This window comes from Zingiber officinale, chromosome 1A (assembly GCF_018446385.1).
Source record: "Zingiber officinale cultivar Zhangliang chromosome 1A, Zo_v1.1, whole genome shotgun sequence".
NCBI classification, from domain to species: Eukaryota; Viridiplantae; Streptophyta; class Magnoliopsida; order Zingiberales; family Zingiberaceae; genus Zingiber; species Zingiber officinale.
In genome coordinates, this window is record NC_055987.1 from 134,525,318 (window position 1) to 134,543,220 (window position 17,903).

A 17,903-nucleotide genomic window follows, 5' to 3' on the forward strand; every position below is an offset into this window, starting at 1 on the left:
AATTAGTCACGATTTTCTAATGGGTAAAATTAAAATTAATACTCTAACGAGGGAGTCTTAATTATTTATTTAATGTTCACCTAACTATTTAACTTCGGGAATAACGGCAAACGAGGGCCACAATTTTAGTCATTATTTTGGTGGGCCCGCTGGGTAGTTTTTTTGGAAGGGTTCATCTGCCCTTCACATTTGAGGGTGGGGCCCACGGAGGATGTGGGCCCCATGATGATTCAACTACCCTTTTTTTTTTCTTGTTCTTCTCTCTATCTCTCTCTCTCTCTCTACTTTGTCCAGTTCAAGGAAGCACGCTGCGGACAACGCCGTGGCAACGCCATCGTCCCGAGCACGGCTGATTGCTTGAGTACGGGATCGAGACTCTGTTGCGTAAATTGTCTTTTTGTAATTTGTGTCCGGGATTCGGAAGGAAGGTACGATCTTGATGGGGCTTCTGCGGCTTCTTTGATAACCTCGCCGACATAATCATCGGAGAGTCGAAAAAGGTTGTGCTTACTTTGGTGTTTTGATCCTATCAATCTTTGTTCTTGTTCGTTTCTGTCTTTTTTGGACTTCAGATCGTCCTTCGCCTTGTGTTTGGATCTGCTGCGGGTAGAAGATGAGTGGGATGACGAGCTTCCGATTTCTGATTGTTTTACCCGTTGTTCTTCGGCGATCGAATGGAACTTTAATGTTTAGCTTTCTAATTCTTTCATCGAGAGGATTGCAGGAAGATTGAGTTTCTATGGATGTGCCCTTCTGCTGGTCTGGGTATATTTATAGATTCTCGTGTTGCAAAAGTGATGTTATATATGCTTATAAAAAAATCGGAATTCTCCACGGATGTCGAATTTTCCTTTTTTTCTCGAAATAAATGAGAGTGGTACATACTTGTCTGTGAAAATCCTTTTTTTGGCTTTTAAATAGAACTGGTCTTGTGCAGTCGTCGCATGTACCTGCTTTTGAAAATTTCAGTTCGCCAGTGCCACGATTGGAATTGTTCGGATGTCTTAAATTAAACAGATGTTCTTAACTTTGAATTTTTTTATGAATTTGGTAAGTAGGCATGGATTCAAACATGCCGATCAACTCATTTTAAGATTTAGCAATTTCATTGCCAAATTTCTTTATCATAGTGCATGTTTCATAGGCTCGCAATTTTGGGCCAGTTAGGGGAAAATCAAGTAGTTTTTCACCTTAATTCCTTTGCTTTCTGCAGGACAGTTTAGTTTTAATAAGTTTAATCTCCTCCATGAACTCTTTTCAAATGAACTTCCAGGGTGTACACTGAGTCTGATATATAATTCATGATCCATCTTGTGGTTCTCTTTACATTTTTTTTATCGCAGAAACACACTGCTAATGTTGCTTGTGGCACATTTCAGATTGTTTTAAATCACAATCGGGACAATTACCTGTTACTCTGAAAGTTCATGGATTCATTAATATTATTGAATTGGTAGTATATAAATTCTTCGTTGATAGTATTATCACGTGTTCTTTTTCATTAGTGCCATATCAGTGTGACGCTAGAGCACTATATCAGCAACTAACCCGACTTTGAAACATGATTTTAGCAACTCTCTCATTTTCAGACTTGATATAAGGTGTTCCATTAAGTTCATCTTTTGTTCTACAGCTGCTTCATGTTTAATTGCTGGGAACTTGACATCACACGCCTACCTTATTTTTCTCGCAGGATTCTGGATATTAGCCAAACTTTTCACCAATGAGTTTAGAAGCAGCAGAGAGGGATATTATTTCTGTAACCCCTGAGATATCAAGGCCTAAAAGTTCAGTGGGAAGAAACCTGACAGGGAAAAAGGAAGGTTCATCTGAGGAAAAGCCAGTTCCTCATTACCTAAGAGCTTCCACAAATTCTTGCCATGATTTGTGCAAGTATGGAATAAAGCATGATGTCGAGGTTAAGAAAAGGCGACCTATTCGCAAAAAAAAATTAGCCAATAAAGACAACCCTATTGGTGAAAAAGATGAAGGCACCGTTGCTAACAAACTAGAGAGAGGAAAGAAAGATTATTCAGATTTGCCACCTGAGAAGCCAGAAAATGATATGCCACCTGAGAAGATAATTCAGATTTCTGATCTTCCAACTGAAAAGATAATTCAGCTTTTTGACTCGACTACAAATCCAGAAGAAGTTTCAGTTCAAGGTTCCATGGATTGGGAGTTCGATTTTCCCTCAAGTGCTAAGATGACTGATTCACTTGTTAAGCATGCACCTCCGAATCAAGATGACGGATCATCAGAGGAAACAACATGCATCGAACTAATGACGCCATCATCCGTTTCACCAAGCAATGCTTCTGATTTGCATGAGTCAAATTATCTGTCAGAAGGATTAGGATTACCTGTGAAGCCCATAAGCATCAATCTAGATCAGAAAGCAGTGGAGAATGTCATTGCCTTTAGCGAGATTGGACCTACAGAAGGATCATCAACTGAACCTGTCGTGGTAAAACTCATGGTTTCATCATCAACTGAACACATCAATGCTTCGGTCACTCATACATCTTCCATTCTTCTAGAAGAGATCCACCATACATCTTCCAATCTTCTAGAAGGGATCTCTGAAGAGCTGAATGCCACATTTCCTGTACAGGAACACACTGCTTCTAGTGAGCATATCACTTTAAGCGAACTGGACGCATCGCCTGTTGAAGTCTCAAGCGTGAAGCCTAAGAATCACAAAAATGCAATATCAGCCAGGAAGGAACTTGCCAATGGTGGTATACCACGCAAGACAACAACACTATACGGTGCAAATAAAAGGGGACAAAAGGTAGGTCCTCTAGTAGCCAAAGCAAAAGGAGATATAACTGAACTCAAAAGTGCAGATGAAAATATTGGCGCCCACGGAAGAACCAAAATCATTCGACCTGCAAAGGTCATGGTATCTGGGATTTCAAATACAAAGGAAAAGAATTCGTTAAGTGTAATAAGCAAATCGGTAATTTCTAGTAAGACAGAGACTAAACAGATGAATAACAACCTTGTTGCTGAGACAACCAGGACAGTCAAGAAAAGAGCTTTATCAGCTGGTAAGACTGCTAATGAATCTTCTGAGCCAGCCAACCCCGTGAAAGCCAGGGATCTCTTACTTAAAGCTATGTCTCAATCAACTTCTTCAGAAAATCTGAATCAATTACAGAGTGATAAGATAAGCAAGGTTTCAAGCCATTCAGGTAGAGAAGTGAACAAAGTACTGGGGCAATCCTTGAGTTCTCTATCTGTGCGATCCCTTACTAGAAAAGTTTCAACAAGAAAGTTATGTAAAAACAGGAATATAACCCCCATCCCTCTGGTGAAAATTGAAAACAGAGCTGGGAAACTGGGACCAAAGAAAGAAAGTGGTGAATGTAGTGGGCCAAAACAAGAGAACATAAATCTCAGGTCTCTGAAGCAAAATGTTAGAAAGCATGTGGAAGTGAATAAATCTGTTGGGAAAGAGGGTAACATTGGTTCTAAATCTCTTGGAGTGAATGAACCTGATATGAGACAAGCAGTAGCACAAGGAAGCTCCATTGTTATATCGAAGGATAAAATTGGTAAACCACATAGAAGAACCGCAAGCATCCAGTCAGATAAATTATCTACACCTCTCAAGTTGAAATTCAGCAGAGGTAAGGTAGTCAACCTGCAATCTGAGAACAAGGCACCAAGAATACTGAAATTCAGACAGGCTAAAATAGCAAGTGACAAACAAAATGCTAAAGGTGACGTTGATACAAAATTTACTGTTATCTCCAAGAGTCAGATTGACAGACCACATAGAAGAACCGCAAGTGTCCACTTGGAAGATAAATTTTCCACCCCTCAGAAGTTGAAATTCAGAAGAGGTAAGGTCACTAGCCTGCAACCTGAGAACAATGTGCCAAGAATTCTCAGATTCAGACGTTGTAAATTGGCAAGTGACAACCAAAACGATGAAGGAGATTTCCATACAAAGTTTCTTAGGAGTGGTCGAAGTGTTCCAAACTCCAATGCTTCCCTTGCAAAAGCACTTCTAGTCGTTCTGAAGCACCAAGATGTGCAGAAAAAGAAAGACACACAACGTTTGTTGAATCAGGTGATTGAGGAAACTGCTAGTAAACTTGTTGTGACAAGGAAGAGCAAGGTGAAGGCCCTGGTTGGTGCTTTTGAAACTGTTATCTCACTTCACGAAGGCAAAGTGTCTCCTCCTCGAGTTCCACCAACTCTTTCTGATGCTTCATTTCCACGATTGCGTGCGTCATAATATTCTCTTCTTTGCCATTGAATCTGCATGAGATTGGATTGCATACTAATATGCTCTGAAGGTGTTCTCTCAGGCAACAGTAATAAAATTAGAATCAGAATAAAAGGCTAACAGGTTTTGCTTGTGTTTGTTTTAGTCCTGCTGTATATTTCAAATAAGTTTTGCTACTCGTTTTTCTATTTTGTTTGTACCTTGACTTTTCTCGTTCCACACTTGTCTAAGCTTAGTGGATAATCAAAACACCTGTCAGACAGTAATAAATAAATTTGCTTTTCATTTTTTTTTTAAAGTTCTCTTTGCACCTGTTCCCTTTTATAATAATCGACCATTTATCAAATGGTGTAGGTTCAATATAATATTTATTAAAAGACATATCGTAATTTTATTTTTATTAAATGGTACAAAATAAAAAATAAAGTTTTCCTTTTACCCCTTCCGTCAATCTCCTCTTGTCAATCATCATTTTTCAAATATCTAAGTCACATTTTTAATTGAAAATTATTTTATGATTCGGATGCACGTCCTCTCATCCTCTCTCTCCCTCCATCCCTCATCCTGGTCTTATAAACACGAAGCGATCATGAACCTCTGCTTGTTATACCTTCTCGTGTTATTTGGCGGCATTGCAAAAGACTATTTAGAGTTTAGAGATATTGTCGCAAGAATTTTAAGAGAAGAGTTCATAGGACAATAGCGATTAAGAACCGCATCGTTGAAGAACAAATTTGTAGTAAGAGGAAAATTAGTAGAAGAAGACAGTTAAAGATTTACCGATGTATGTATAAATTTACTACTGTAAAATAGGGTTGTCATGTAAAAAAAATTACAGTTTGGTAGTAAAGGGTGATGACAAAAATCATGTTTATGGTTTCATTCGATGTCTGGGGAATAAATATTCAACAACACTTGTAATATGATGTACTCTAATACTTAATTAGTTTGCAAGGTGCTCCACTGTGATGCTAGATTTAAGTTAGACCTTGCTCATGCATGTTAGGTTGATATGGTAGGTATCAGGATATTGACCCTGATATGCAATCATATCAGACCCACTGTATTCGTTGATCAAAAATTTGGGTTGATATCATATCTACCTTCTCCTCGCTTATCGCTTCGTAGTGATTGGGAGTTTGCATAAATCTAATTATCCTAGGTCCATAAATATGTTTAGACCAAAATCCACTTAAGGACCTAAACTTGTTTGATTACACCCAATGAACGTGTTGTTAATTTCTAGTGTTGTAAGGAGGCAAATTGTGCTATCCATTGCTTATTTAGGGCTCTGAGTGGTGGTCCAACGTTACCAGAAATTTCTGCTTCAATGAGGGTCTGACATGGGATGATATCAGGCCCACATTGGGCCTGATGTGGGATCATGTCAGTTCTTATGTGATCTTTGGTTAAAACTTTACTTTTACACCATATATATCATTTCCTCGCTCAACCCTTTCTAAAGTTTGAAATTATGGAAAATTACAAAAACCCTAAGTCCATATCAGTTGGATTGTGTTACAACTACTGACAAATTATGAAAATCTAATATGTACACTATATATATCGTTATTTGGTCTTTGCTAAATTAGTATGTACAACAACACTTGATTATATAGTTGTAACTTTGCTAAATTAGTTTGTAATTTTTTTATCAAGGACGATCATATTACTGAAGAAATTCTCTCTGAGATATAGAATACGCTTGATGCAAATTATTGCATGGGACATGGAGCTAATGTAGGAAAATTATCCAGAAAAAATATTCCATTATCTTCTGAGTATAGTGGTGTGCAGAACACAAATAGAAATATAAGCAGCAATTTGACATTTGATCTAAATGAAGAAGCAAGTGTTCTAGAAGATGAGGTTTTGAATCCTTATACAATACTTGGTGATTACTTTGAGCCTACTTGGAGTGAGAAGGAAGGACATTATATCCAAATTGAAGAGGAATTATAATGCAATACAGATGTACAAGAATTTTTAGCTGATGATATGCAGATTGAACAATATGAAATTCCCCTAGAGCAGTACAGTGACTTAGAGGAGGAGTTCCCAATAACTGATGATCCATATATTCAAAATTCTCGGTTGCTCCAAAGGCCAATTGAAGAGGCAACAGATGAGTATGAATTTTGTGTTGGATAGATTTTTCTGTCTCAACGAAAGTTCAATAATGCACTTGTAAAATATGTCATTGTTAAACATATAAGATATAACCCAGTTGACACCCGAAAAAATAAAATAAAAGTTGTCTGCTTCAATCAACAATGTACATGGAGAGTAGTTGCCTGGGGGATATAGAGTTCACTGTTACAAAATATGTAAAGGAACACTAATATGGCACCATCAGGAAAAGTGCTAATAATCAAGCATGCTCTTCCTCCTTTGTAGCATGTTTTGTTGAAGAATAATTTGTTGCAAATGAACAGTATAAACCAAGTATGATTATATCAAATATAAAAGCAAGGTTTGGAGTGATCATACCATATAGAAAAGCATACATAGCTCGGGAGAAAGCAATGAAGAAGGTCATTGGAGATTATGACCAAGCTTATAGAGATCTTCTACTATATCTGGGTGAGTTAAGAGTCAGGGACTCGGAAACCTATGTGACACTACAAAGGAATGGTGTAATCAGTTATAGCGCTGTTTTTGGAGTTTGCTAAAGAGTATTCAGGTCTTATCTTCGCAAATTGATCAGAATTGATACCACACATCTAAGAGGGAAGTATCCGGGTGTGTTGTTAATGGCTACAACAATTGATGCTAATGACAATGTCCTTCTAGTAGCCTTTGGAATCGCTGAAGCTGAATGTGGGTATGCTTGGGAGTGATTTTTGGATCATACGAAAAGATTCTTTGTGTTGATGCACAGTTAATGAGCATAGTATCAAATAGACATAGCAATATTATATTAGTAGTTAGGAAAGTCTATCCAACCGCCCATCATGATTTCTATTGTCATCACATGTCTTGCAATATGGTAACAGATATTGACAGCAGGTTAACTTTAGGCTTATTTTGGGCAGTAGCACGTGCAAATTCAATACTCCAATATGATCTCATAATGCAATCCATGCTTAAAAAACATCTAGATGCTCATAAGTGGCTTCAGAACATTGACCCTAAAAGATGGGCTAATGCACATTTTAGTGGGAGAAGGTACACAATGCTAGCCACCAATTGTGTAAAGAGTTTAAATGCTTTATTCAAGCATACACGTGAACTTCTCATAAACAGGTTAATTGATAATACCAGAAGAAAGGTAGCTCCATAGTTCTTTAACCGCAGGGAGGAAGTCTCTAAATGATATGTTTCTTTGACACCTTATGCTACCAAAGAAATAGATTCAAGGAGAGAGAAAGCTAGACGATATAAAATCTACCTCTACTCTCAATCTGAAATGGAAGTAGAGATATGTGGTGTTTCATTCATTATTGATTTGGAAAGAAAATATTGTAACTATGGGGAGTTTTAAATTTTAGTACTGTCTTACTCACATGCTATTGCAGTCATCATTCACCGGAATATGGATACACTCCCGTATTATGAGTATTTTTTTTATTCACAGAATTGGAATATGACATATATGGATCGTATTTACCCATGTCAAAGCAAGAAATTTTGGCCTAGGGGTGTAAATAACACTATAGTTCTATGTCCTCGTAGCCTTGTGCAACCGGGTAGGCGAAAGAAGGCATAGATCGAGTCGAAACATAATGAGAAAGTAAAAAATCAAATGCAGTCGATGCAAACAATTGAGCCATAATCGAAGAACTTGTAGAATGCCACCAGCCCTTGGTTTTTGACTTACCTGTAAATATATATAGGAATATTATGCTTAATTTAAATATTTTGTAAGTAGAGGGAGTGGATCCTTATATTTTGTATGAAGTACATCCATAGTATTGTAAGAAAAATAATTGTGCAAAAAATATTATTGTTATATCATTGTATGTAGTATTCATTTTTTAATATAGTAATATCTATGATATGAGAAGTGTAAACCAATCCCAGGAAGGCAGAATTAATACTTCGCACCATATCCTCATTTTGTAAAATAAAAACTCGCTAGCAGTTGTGAATATTCAGAAATATAATAGTCTCAGTCCAACTGTGCATTTAAACTCAATAGGTTGGGGTTGGATATTTCAAAGCCTTATAAATTTGTTTTTAACTCTAACTAAGTTATGACTTAAAAAAAAATGAGTGTTATTATACTTGAAAAATATAATAGGACAACTGTTGTTGTTCATAGAATACAATTCAGGTGCACATATTCCATGTCAACTGGCACGGAGTAAGAGCTTCATTTGTATTGATTAAAACTAAGTTTTGACATCATATATAGCTTCTACAAGCTCAAACCTTCATAGAGAAGGCGATTTTAGAGAAATCCAAGTATTGTAAGGTCATCAGTGGGGTTTGACCAAAATCTACTGATGGACCTACACATCTCTAATTGCGGTCATTTCAAGTCTTGTGAGTTTTTAGTATTCCAAGGACTCCAATGACTATCTATTACTAGTTTAAAGATCACTAGAGGTGATTAAACGTTACAAAGAATCTCAACCTTATTGTGGGCCTGATATGCTAACATATCAGGCCCAACGTTGGGCTAATAGGTTGGGACCTTGGCCGCTTTGTCCAACCGATCACTTCCAAGTTTTTGCTCCCCAAATCTAAAATTTGATATGATCTCTCCCTTCTATAAACTATAAACTCACTAGGGATTGTGAAAAAGTATAGAAATTCTAGTAGGCTAGGTCCAACAGTGTGTTTTAAGGGTACGACGTGTGATTGGAAATTGCTAATAGTAGTGTAATATAGCTTTAACCTCTAACTAAGTTGTCACTCAAAAATAAAATGGTGGTGTTTGGTGTTGTTGTAAATTTAATGATGTTCATTTAAAGAAATCCAATAGGTTGACATGTTCCGTGCCAACTGGCATGGAGCAAGAGCTTCATTTGTATTGGTTAAAACTAAGTTTTGACACTATATATAGCTTCTACAATCTCAAACCTTCATAGGGAAGGTAATTTTAGAGAAATTCAAGTACTATAGGGTCATCAGTGGATTTTGACCAAAATTCACTAATGGACCTACGCATCTTTAATTGTGGTCATTTCAAGTCTTGTAAGTTTCTAGTATTCTAAGGATTCCAACAATGCTATCCATTACTGATTTAAAGATCCCTAGAGGTGATCGGACGTTATGAAACATCTTAGCCTTATTGTGGGTATGATATCCTAACATATCAGACCCAACGTTTGACTGATAGCTAGGTTGGGACCTTGGCCACTTTATTCAGTCAATCACTTCCAAGTTTTTGCTCCCTAAATCTAAAACTTGACATCATGATCTCTCCCTTCTATAAACTATAAACTCACTACGGATTGGAAAAAAAATATAAAAATTTCAGTAGGCTAGGTCCAATAGTGGTTTTAAGGCTACAGCGTGTGATTGGAAATTGTTAATAGTAGTGTAATATATATATTAACATGCTGCTCGACCAATTATCCAAGTTATGTCAACAAAGAAGAACTAAGAGAATGAACTAGAAAAGTACCATTTGTTATTTCAAGAAATTTATTTCTTCTATTCAACCATTTGTAGAACAAGAACAGATGATTCGAGGGACACCCTTTTCATGGATCCTCAACCTCTCTATTAGTTCCTTTGTAAGAGCTCAGGTCCAGAATATGTTTGATAATTGGGATCAGGAGGAACACAACTTCATCTTCCATGGGAAAAAACCGAAATTTACCAAGGTAGATATTGCACTAATTCTAGGTCTATCTGACAATGGAGAGATAGTTTGTCTTGATTTAAATGAGACCTCCAGCTAACTGTACATGGAGTTTTTCCAAGAGTCTGATTGTTCTGTCAAACATTTGGAGAAACTTATATGGAAGTTAAGATCAAATGACAAGCTGTATTGTTAGCTGTATATCCCGTATTTTTTTTTTGCAACGATTTTGTTTTGTGGTAGTAGCAGCATTCTTAGAATACCTGTGCTATCCCTAATTGACTGTGTAGATAATTTTGACAACTTACCTAGGTTTAACTGGTGCAATGCGGTATATAGTTTCATGACTCCTCAATTAGAAGCCATTGGCTTGGAGCTTATATTAAAACCAAAATCACTTGCTGCTGATTCAACACCCAAGGCCCCCTTGCTCAAGGGATTTTCAAATATTTTAGCTATACGTTAGATTATAATTATCGCATGATATTTGTTATGAATATTATTTATTTTTATAATCATATTGTACGTATGAGTGTGTGAGCACATCAGTATCATTATCCAGACCATCCTGAACAATTTCCTAAAATCCTACGGTGGAGTTGGCCTGACTATCATGTTGACACAGTCAAAAAGTTGATAGACTGTGTGAATACATATAAAATTATTGTAGATTTAATTCCAGAAGAGTTAGAGTTGGATTTACTACCAAACTGGGCTCCTCCAACTCAAGCCCTTGAGTTGGTTGGTCAAGGATCATCACAACAAGGGCAAGAAGGTATACTGCAGTGGCCAGAGATGGTAGACTGTAGTTAGTGCAATGAAAAGGGAGAACAAATTGAAATTTTAAAGCAACAATTACAAAGATTTGTTAAAAGTTTGGCGGATGCTAATAGCAACATGACAATGGTCATAGATGAAAAGAATAGTCTCTTAACAGCAAAGGATATTTTAATTGCTGAAATGGAGAGTATACTTAAAGAATAAGATTTTCAAATAAGTCACCCTCGTGACTTATAGGATAGGAGTGGCAAAATTGCTGACACTAGCAATGTTCTTGTGGACAATAGAATTTTAATTATAAAAGATAAAATCATAATCGATGTTGAAAATAAAATCAAAGATTTCTAAAAAAAAATCCTGCAAAGCAAGATCTTAGAAGAGCCACGAACATCCCCTACCACAGATAAAGAGGGCATAGAACCTAATCTGCCAAAAGTACCAACTAATTTTAGACTAGACCCCAAAAGAAAGAGAACTAAGAGAAAACAAATAACTGAGTATAAAAAAAAGGTAAACAGATTGTTAAAGATGTAGAATCGGAAGCTCCTGCCCCATCAAAGGCTGAAGACATATGTTCATCAAATATAAAAATAAAATGTGGTAAACGTACAAAGCTTAAGATCAAAATATTGATGGTAGGGTCGATTATAGGTAATTTGTTACTTTGTAATCCTTATTAACATGTTAGAATTTGAATTTTTTCAGCAAGCTAAGACAATTTTTAAGAAGAATAAAGATGGTGTGATAGTAGATGTAATATTGAAGCTGAGTTAGTTAAAGTAAGTCAGTTAGTAGTATAATTACATAATCATGTAAATAAGTGATGATGATTGAAGTTGAATAATAATTAATAGTGCTAACTTATTTATATTATTTTTTGATTAATTATGTAGGGTTACAGTACTTCCAATATAGTCCAATGATATTTCCTCTTTAGATATATAATTTTTTATGATAATATTTAATTGGACTTAATATATTTATGGGGATTGTATAAATATTTATTGGACTATTTAGCTAATGAAATGAATTGATAGTATTTTAAATCATTTAGTTAAAAGGTATTTAAAAATGAAATAGAAATGCGGGTCAAAAGATTTGGTTTGATCAATTTTCAACAAAATCGAAACTTGATTAAACTGTGGTTTGAAAAAGAAAGTCAGCTTAAATGGGCTACTTCCAATATCTGAAGTTGAAGAATTCTTTAGGGGTGGTTGATAATCTTCAATTAATCGACTTGCTTGACCCAATCCTTGCCTCTTTGTCAACCTAACGAGGCCAATGGGCATGGCCCATTTTTTTTTTTTGTTTACTTTTTTATTTTTGAATATGATCAATTCCACCGTACTTTTGTCTTGTTTGAATTTCACAAGTCATTATATTTTCGGCAAAAGATACCCAGGAGGTCTCACACTACCGATCATAACGACCCATAGAGGAGTAAATCAAGAAATGTCATCACATAGAAAGGTATTTTCATCGACTTGACTTGGAATCGATCCACAAAAATCATCCTTGATATGGTGATAAAGATGCCCCCTAAAAAAAAGCGGATCAAAGTAATGAGAACCGATTGACATGGAGGTCAAAATTAAACGGTCAAAGTCAAAGAGTCGGATGGATATGGAGACTGCGAACTAGGCAGCATTGGTCGAGCGAGCTCGCAGCACTGGTCGGAGGTGAAGGGCCAACTAAACTGTCCGATCGACAGCCCTCTGCAACTTACAAATGAAGTTAGGAGCTAAGTACTAAACCACTTGGCCCGATGTCCTTGCTGATCGGACCTAAAGGCCGATCGGACATAATGCGCCTCTCGAACAACATGAAAATCGAGTGAAGAATAGGTCGGTAGCTTCATTCTGTATGGCCGAGTTGACGATGTGCCGACCGAGCAAATTCTGGTCGGCCTACGGCGAGACCTAACTACCTATCATATCATACTCTTTTAGAAGCTTATGCTGGAAAGGACAGAGAATATCCTATCGGCAAATCATCCTTTACAAGCTTCCAGTTTATCAAGTCATAGAGATTGACAAACTCGTTTAAGGAAATGTGCCGGTAGCACTTTATGGTCTGTCCTTTCTTAGAAAAACTTTAGAAAATATGCTAATATTTTGAGATGTGTGTATAATGCAACAAGGACACTATAAAATGGGTTCTCCATCTACATGTGGAGGTATGCGATGCTTCTTATTTGCACACTCCATTTGCTACAGTTCATTATTTTCTTCTCTGAGACTATGCACTGACTTGAGCGTTGAAAGGACAATGTCGGGACCTCTTCCCTGACCTGACACTAACGCTCCTTGTGTTGCAGGACAATGTGAAGTCTTCATCAAGTCAATAGCAGAGTCACATCTCAGCTCACTGCCTTCACCAATTTCAAACAAGATCATATTTAGTGCCATATGTGGGAATCTCATTTGCATCCGAGACGTGAAAATAGAGAATGTTGGAAGGCTCACCACAGTGAAGTTAACCCCAAAAGAGTTAGAGATGTTGATAAATGCTCGAGCTATAAAGGTGGTGCAGCAACAATAGGAAATAACAACTGAGTGTCAAATGCTGAACGACTTGGCCATGTCCGCTACTGGCCAACATGTCGAGTGTGAGACCCGAGGAGGGCCACGTCGGGCGCCAGCCGAACCATCAATCGACGGGCGCTTTCCGCTAAGCACCCGTCCCAACGACTAACTTACCACTAGCGCTCAATGCGCTGATCTCATACCACAGAGCATTATTCAGAATGCCTTCAGAAGAAGATGGTTGGACGGAAATAACACAAGGATCATCCTCTGAGGATGCATCCACTTGAGACGCTCGTAAGGGCAAGACACCCCGAACTGATGACTCTTCCAAGTGGGTAAATCTATAGTTTTCCTAAGAAATCTTGGAGGACCAGTTGTCAGCTCACTTTTGACCTTTATTGATCGGAGAGTATGGAGGATCGATTGATTCTGAAGATCACTTACTCAAATTTGACAACATCGCCACACTTCACCAATACACTGACGGAGTCAAATGCCAAGTGTTTCTCCCTATGTTATTTGGCTTGGTGCAAGAATGCCACTACACCTGTCTTGAGAAGTTGGTATACGAGTTGGTCTTAGCTATCTGGAGGTTACGTTCGTATTTTCTCTCTCATCCGATCATTGTGTTAATCAATAGCACATTAGGCCAAGTTCTCCTCAACCTCAAGGTAGTCGGACGGTTAATTAAATGGACAATGGAATTGAGCGAATTTGATATACAATATCAGCCCTAATCGACCATCAAGGCACAGACCTTAATTGATTTTGTGATAGAAATATAGAATCCTGAGCCGGAGGAAATGTAGAGAGTCTATGTGGATGGATCATCCACTCGGCAGAATAGTGGAGTAGGGAGACTCTTGATATCACCACACAAAGACATGATACAGTTGTCCGTTCAACTAGACTATCGGGCCACCAATAATGAGGCAAAGTATGAAGCCCTAATCGTCGGTCTGCAGGCAGTTAAGCATGTAGGAGCTGCTCAAATTCCTATTTATTCTGATTCAAGCTGGTGGCCCAACAATTTTTAGGCAAATTCGAAATAAATAATGCAAGGTTGAAATTATATGCCGAGGTGTTGAAAAATTAAATGCAGGATTTCAAGAGGTAATATTGCAAAAGATCCCTCAAGAGGACAATCAATATGCAGACGAGCTGGCTAAGCTAGCTAGTTCTCTAAGCCCAGTGGCGTTAGATATGTTAGAGTGTATACTAAAAACCTAGCTTTTGTAAACATTTATTTTTGAAATAAAAGAATCACATTGGTCAATATCTACATTTATTTGTTAAATGTAATTGTTCAATTAATTTATATAGTAGATAACATGGTGTGTGGTGTTACACTCAAAAGATCATGTTGTCGGTTCTTTATAAATTATAAACAGTTGCTCGCGACTAAGATGGAAAGGAACAAACCATTAGAATAGTCGTAGTGTAATTAAGTATTAGTTAATCTTGACTAATAAATTACACTGGTACACTCTAAGTGTATTGAGTAGGACTATTTTAGGTAAGTTCTTTTTGTACTGACTAAATAAAAGAACTAGATCTTAGTTATTATGGAAGTGTGTGCTCTTAATCCTAATATAAAAATAAACACATATATTTAGTATTTATTTATTTAACTTATCAAAGGGTGAGATTTAGCTCGATAAATCAATAGGTCTGATAAGTTGGGAAATGATATTACTTATAGTGTGTGTTGTTGTTTATAGAAGGAATCTGTGTCCTAGTTATCTATGTTGAGAATGTCCCCAAGAGGAGCTCATAAGGATTGTCATGTTAAACCCTGCAGGTGGACTTAGTTCGACATGACAATGAAGTTGAGTGGTACTACTCTTGGAGCTAGATATTAATTAAGTGAGTTGTCAGTAACTTACTAAATTAGTGGACATTCGTAATCTTAAACACAGGGAGATTAACACACTCATGATAAGAAGGAGCTCATAATGTAATTTGGGATTGGTGCGGTAGTGCAATAATAACTCTCTAGTGGAATGAGTTATTATCGATGAACTTGAGTTGTGTGTTCGGGGCAAACATGGGATACTCAAGCTCATCGGAAGGCCAAAACCAATTTCTCCTCTAGGTTCCTATCGTAGCCTCATTAAACCCTCAAGTCCATCTAAAGAAAGACCCATTTTGGTGTCCAAGAAGAGGGCCGGTCCATTGCTTGGTGACTAAGCAATGGCCGGCCACATCTCCTCTTAAAGGGCCGGCCCTTTTGCTTGGTGCCCAAGCATGTAGGGGTCGGCCACAATAATTCAAACAAGGAGGGGTGTTTTGAATTTCTAAAATCTTCTCTTTGTAGAAAACTACAAGTTTTAAAAGAGAGATTTTAAATTTTAAAACTTTCCTTATTTGAATTAGGCCACATATTTTAAAAGAAAGTTTAAAAGTTTTAAAACTTTGCTTTTTTAACCATCCTCATGGTTTAAGAAAAAAAAAAGGAAGAGAAGTTTAAAATTTAAATTTTCTATCACCATGTTAAAAAAGAAAATTTTATAAGAGAAGTTTTAAATTTTAAAACATGGTTTTAATTTTTTAAAACTTTCCTTTTTTAACTCCTACTTTAGGAAATTAGAAGAGAGCTTGTAAAATTTTATAAGGGCTTATAAAATTTTATAAAAAAATTATTATTCTTTTTCCTTGATGAGGTGACCGGCCACCTTGCTTGGTGCCCAAGCAAGGGGCCGACCAATAGGATTAAACCCAATCAATGATTGGTGATTAATTCAATCAAGAGATAAGAAAAGAAAAAAATAAAAAGGGAAAAGAAAAACTAGAGGAAGATTTTAATTTTTGTAAAAAGTCTTTCCTTATTTGCTTTAGGCAAGTAATATAAAAGAAGGGGGAGGGGAGGCCTCATGATACAACAATTCTTATTCTCTTGCTTGGAGATCTTGGTGTGGCCGGCCCCTCTCTCCCTCTCCTTTCCCTTGCTCTCTTTTCCTTGGTGGTGGTGGTGGCCGAATATTAGAGGAGGAAGAAGAAAGCTCTTTGGGTGGTGTTCATCTTAGAGGATTGTCGCCCACGCGACGTCCAAGGCGAGGCGAGGAATATGGCAGAAGATCTCGAGGTCATTAACATACAAAGACAAGGTATAACTAGTATTTTTCTTCCGCATCATACTAGTTATTTTTCTTTGTAAGAATTCCAAACACAAGAAGCATTAGATCTAGTTTTTCGAATTTATTTTTCGAGTTTGTGTTTTCTTTGTTTTTCGAATTTGTGATTCGATTGTTCTTTTTGGTTAAACCTAGAGTTATTTAAGGAAATTAAATATTAGCTTTCCTTAAAATGCTTTGTCTAGGCAGTGGTGGTTGCTCCCATATCCAAGAAGGCCATGTGCCTCGCCATGCAGTACTGGAAGCCAATTTTAGAAATTAATATTTAATGGAATTAATAACATAGGTAGATTTGTATCAATAGTGTTAAGTTCCGCTTGCGATCCAAATCTAAACCATCAAGAACAGATAAGTTAAATTTGGAATCAATGATGTTAAGTTCCGTCTGCGATTCCTAATTTAACTTTTAAAGAATACAATAGGTTATTTAAGGAAAGGTTTGACATTTGTACAAAATTTTGTATAGTGGAACCGGTACGATTTTCTTAGGACTAACCAACAATTGGTATCAGAGCTAGAGTTTGCTTCTGTGTGTTTAGGTTTTCAAATTAATTATGCACATGTCATACATAATTTAGGCAGGATAATAGTAGGATGTGCTAACTTTGTGGTTGCAGGCTCCAACTATTATGACATTTAGATATCGTGTGTGATTGGACCCTTGGACATGTCAAGGGCATTATTTTGTGTGCATGATTGTATGTATCAAATACAGCAGGAGCTGTATTATTTTTAGAATATTATTTTTTGTTCGATCTAGAATACATGTACATTCCTTTATGGAATATAGGATCGATATATGTAAAATTCTATATTTGTCGTGGACCGTATCTTTGCGAGGCATGATGCTATTGGAGGACCAGAGGCGCAGCGGAATAAGAAGCAAGATAGATGTGACAACTCGACCCGATGGCGGTGGCTAAAGATGGCAGCAGCTAGGGTTGGAGCATACTGAAGACAGTGATGGAAAAGACCATAATAGTTGGAAAATTAATTTTCAAATTTATTGCTTTTATTTACTATGATGTATGTGTGTATGTGATGTATGCTAGAATAGGTTAAAATTCCTCACCTTAAATAACTAAGTGGGACAGGGATTTTTTAAAATAATTTCCACAGTCTCCATTACTGGTTTGTAAGTGATGCAAACAAACTTGCGCGTTAGCTCTGAGTGTCTTCCTCAATATCGGATGAATTTGTTTATGGATCACTAGATCAAACTTCATTTTGGATGACTATAGGAAATTAATTAAGAGCGTGTGATCTTCCCCATCGGAAGGGGCACAATCTTATTAATGGACCAAGTGTCAAGTAATGGTATACACTTAGGCACGTCTAATAGTATCCTCCCCATCGGAGTCACTTCTATTATTTGTGTGACCGAAGGAAAACCAACTATTAATTTTATTTGTCATAAAGTTAGGTTGACAAGAATAAAATTAATGGGTAAAACCTCCTCTTATAAA

The 17,903-nt window shown here is 36.8% G+C and overlaps 1 protein-coding gene across 2 annotated transcripts; it reads left to right on the forward strand.

Annotated features, from left to right (window-relative positions):
• Positions 1–275: 275 nt before the first annotated feature.
• Positions 276–4,529, forward strand: LOC122034432. 2 transcript variants are annotated; one of them, XM_042593685.1, is made up of 2 exons: positions 276–500; positions 1,694–4,529. In XM_042593685.1, exon 2 carries the CDS (start codon positions 1,724–1,726, stop codon positions 4,247–4,249), a length of 2,526 nt encoding a protein of 841 aa, XP_042449619.1. In that variant the 5' UTR covers positions 276–500; positions 1,694–1,723; the 3' UTR covers positions 4,250–4,529. The 2 variants fall into 2 exon arrangements, with proteins under 2 accessions (XP_042449619.1, XP_042449629.1); XM_042593695.1 differs by lacking the exon at positions 276–500 and adding an exon at positions 529–1,601.
• Positions 4,530–17,903: the final 13,374 nt, after the last annotated feature.

Excerpts from the sequence above, each read along its gene's own strand:
- LOC122034432 (XM_042593685.1), top strand. The coding sequence starts at position 1,724 with ATGAGTTTAGAAGCAGCAGAGAGGGATATTATTTCTGTAACCCCTGAG.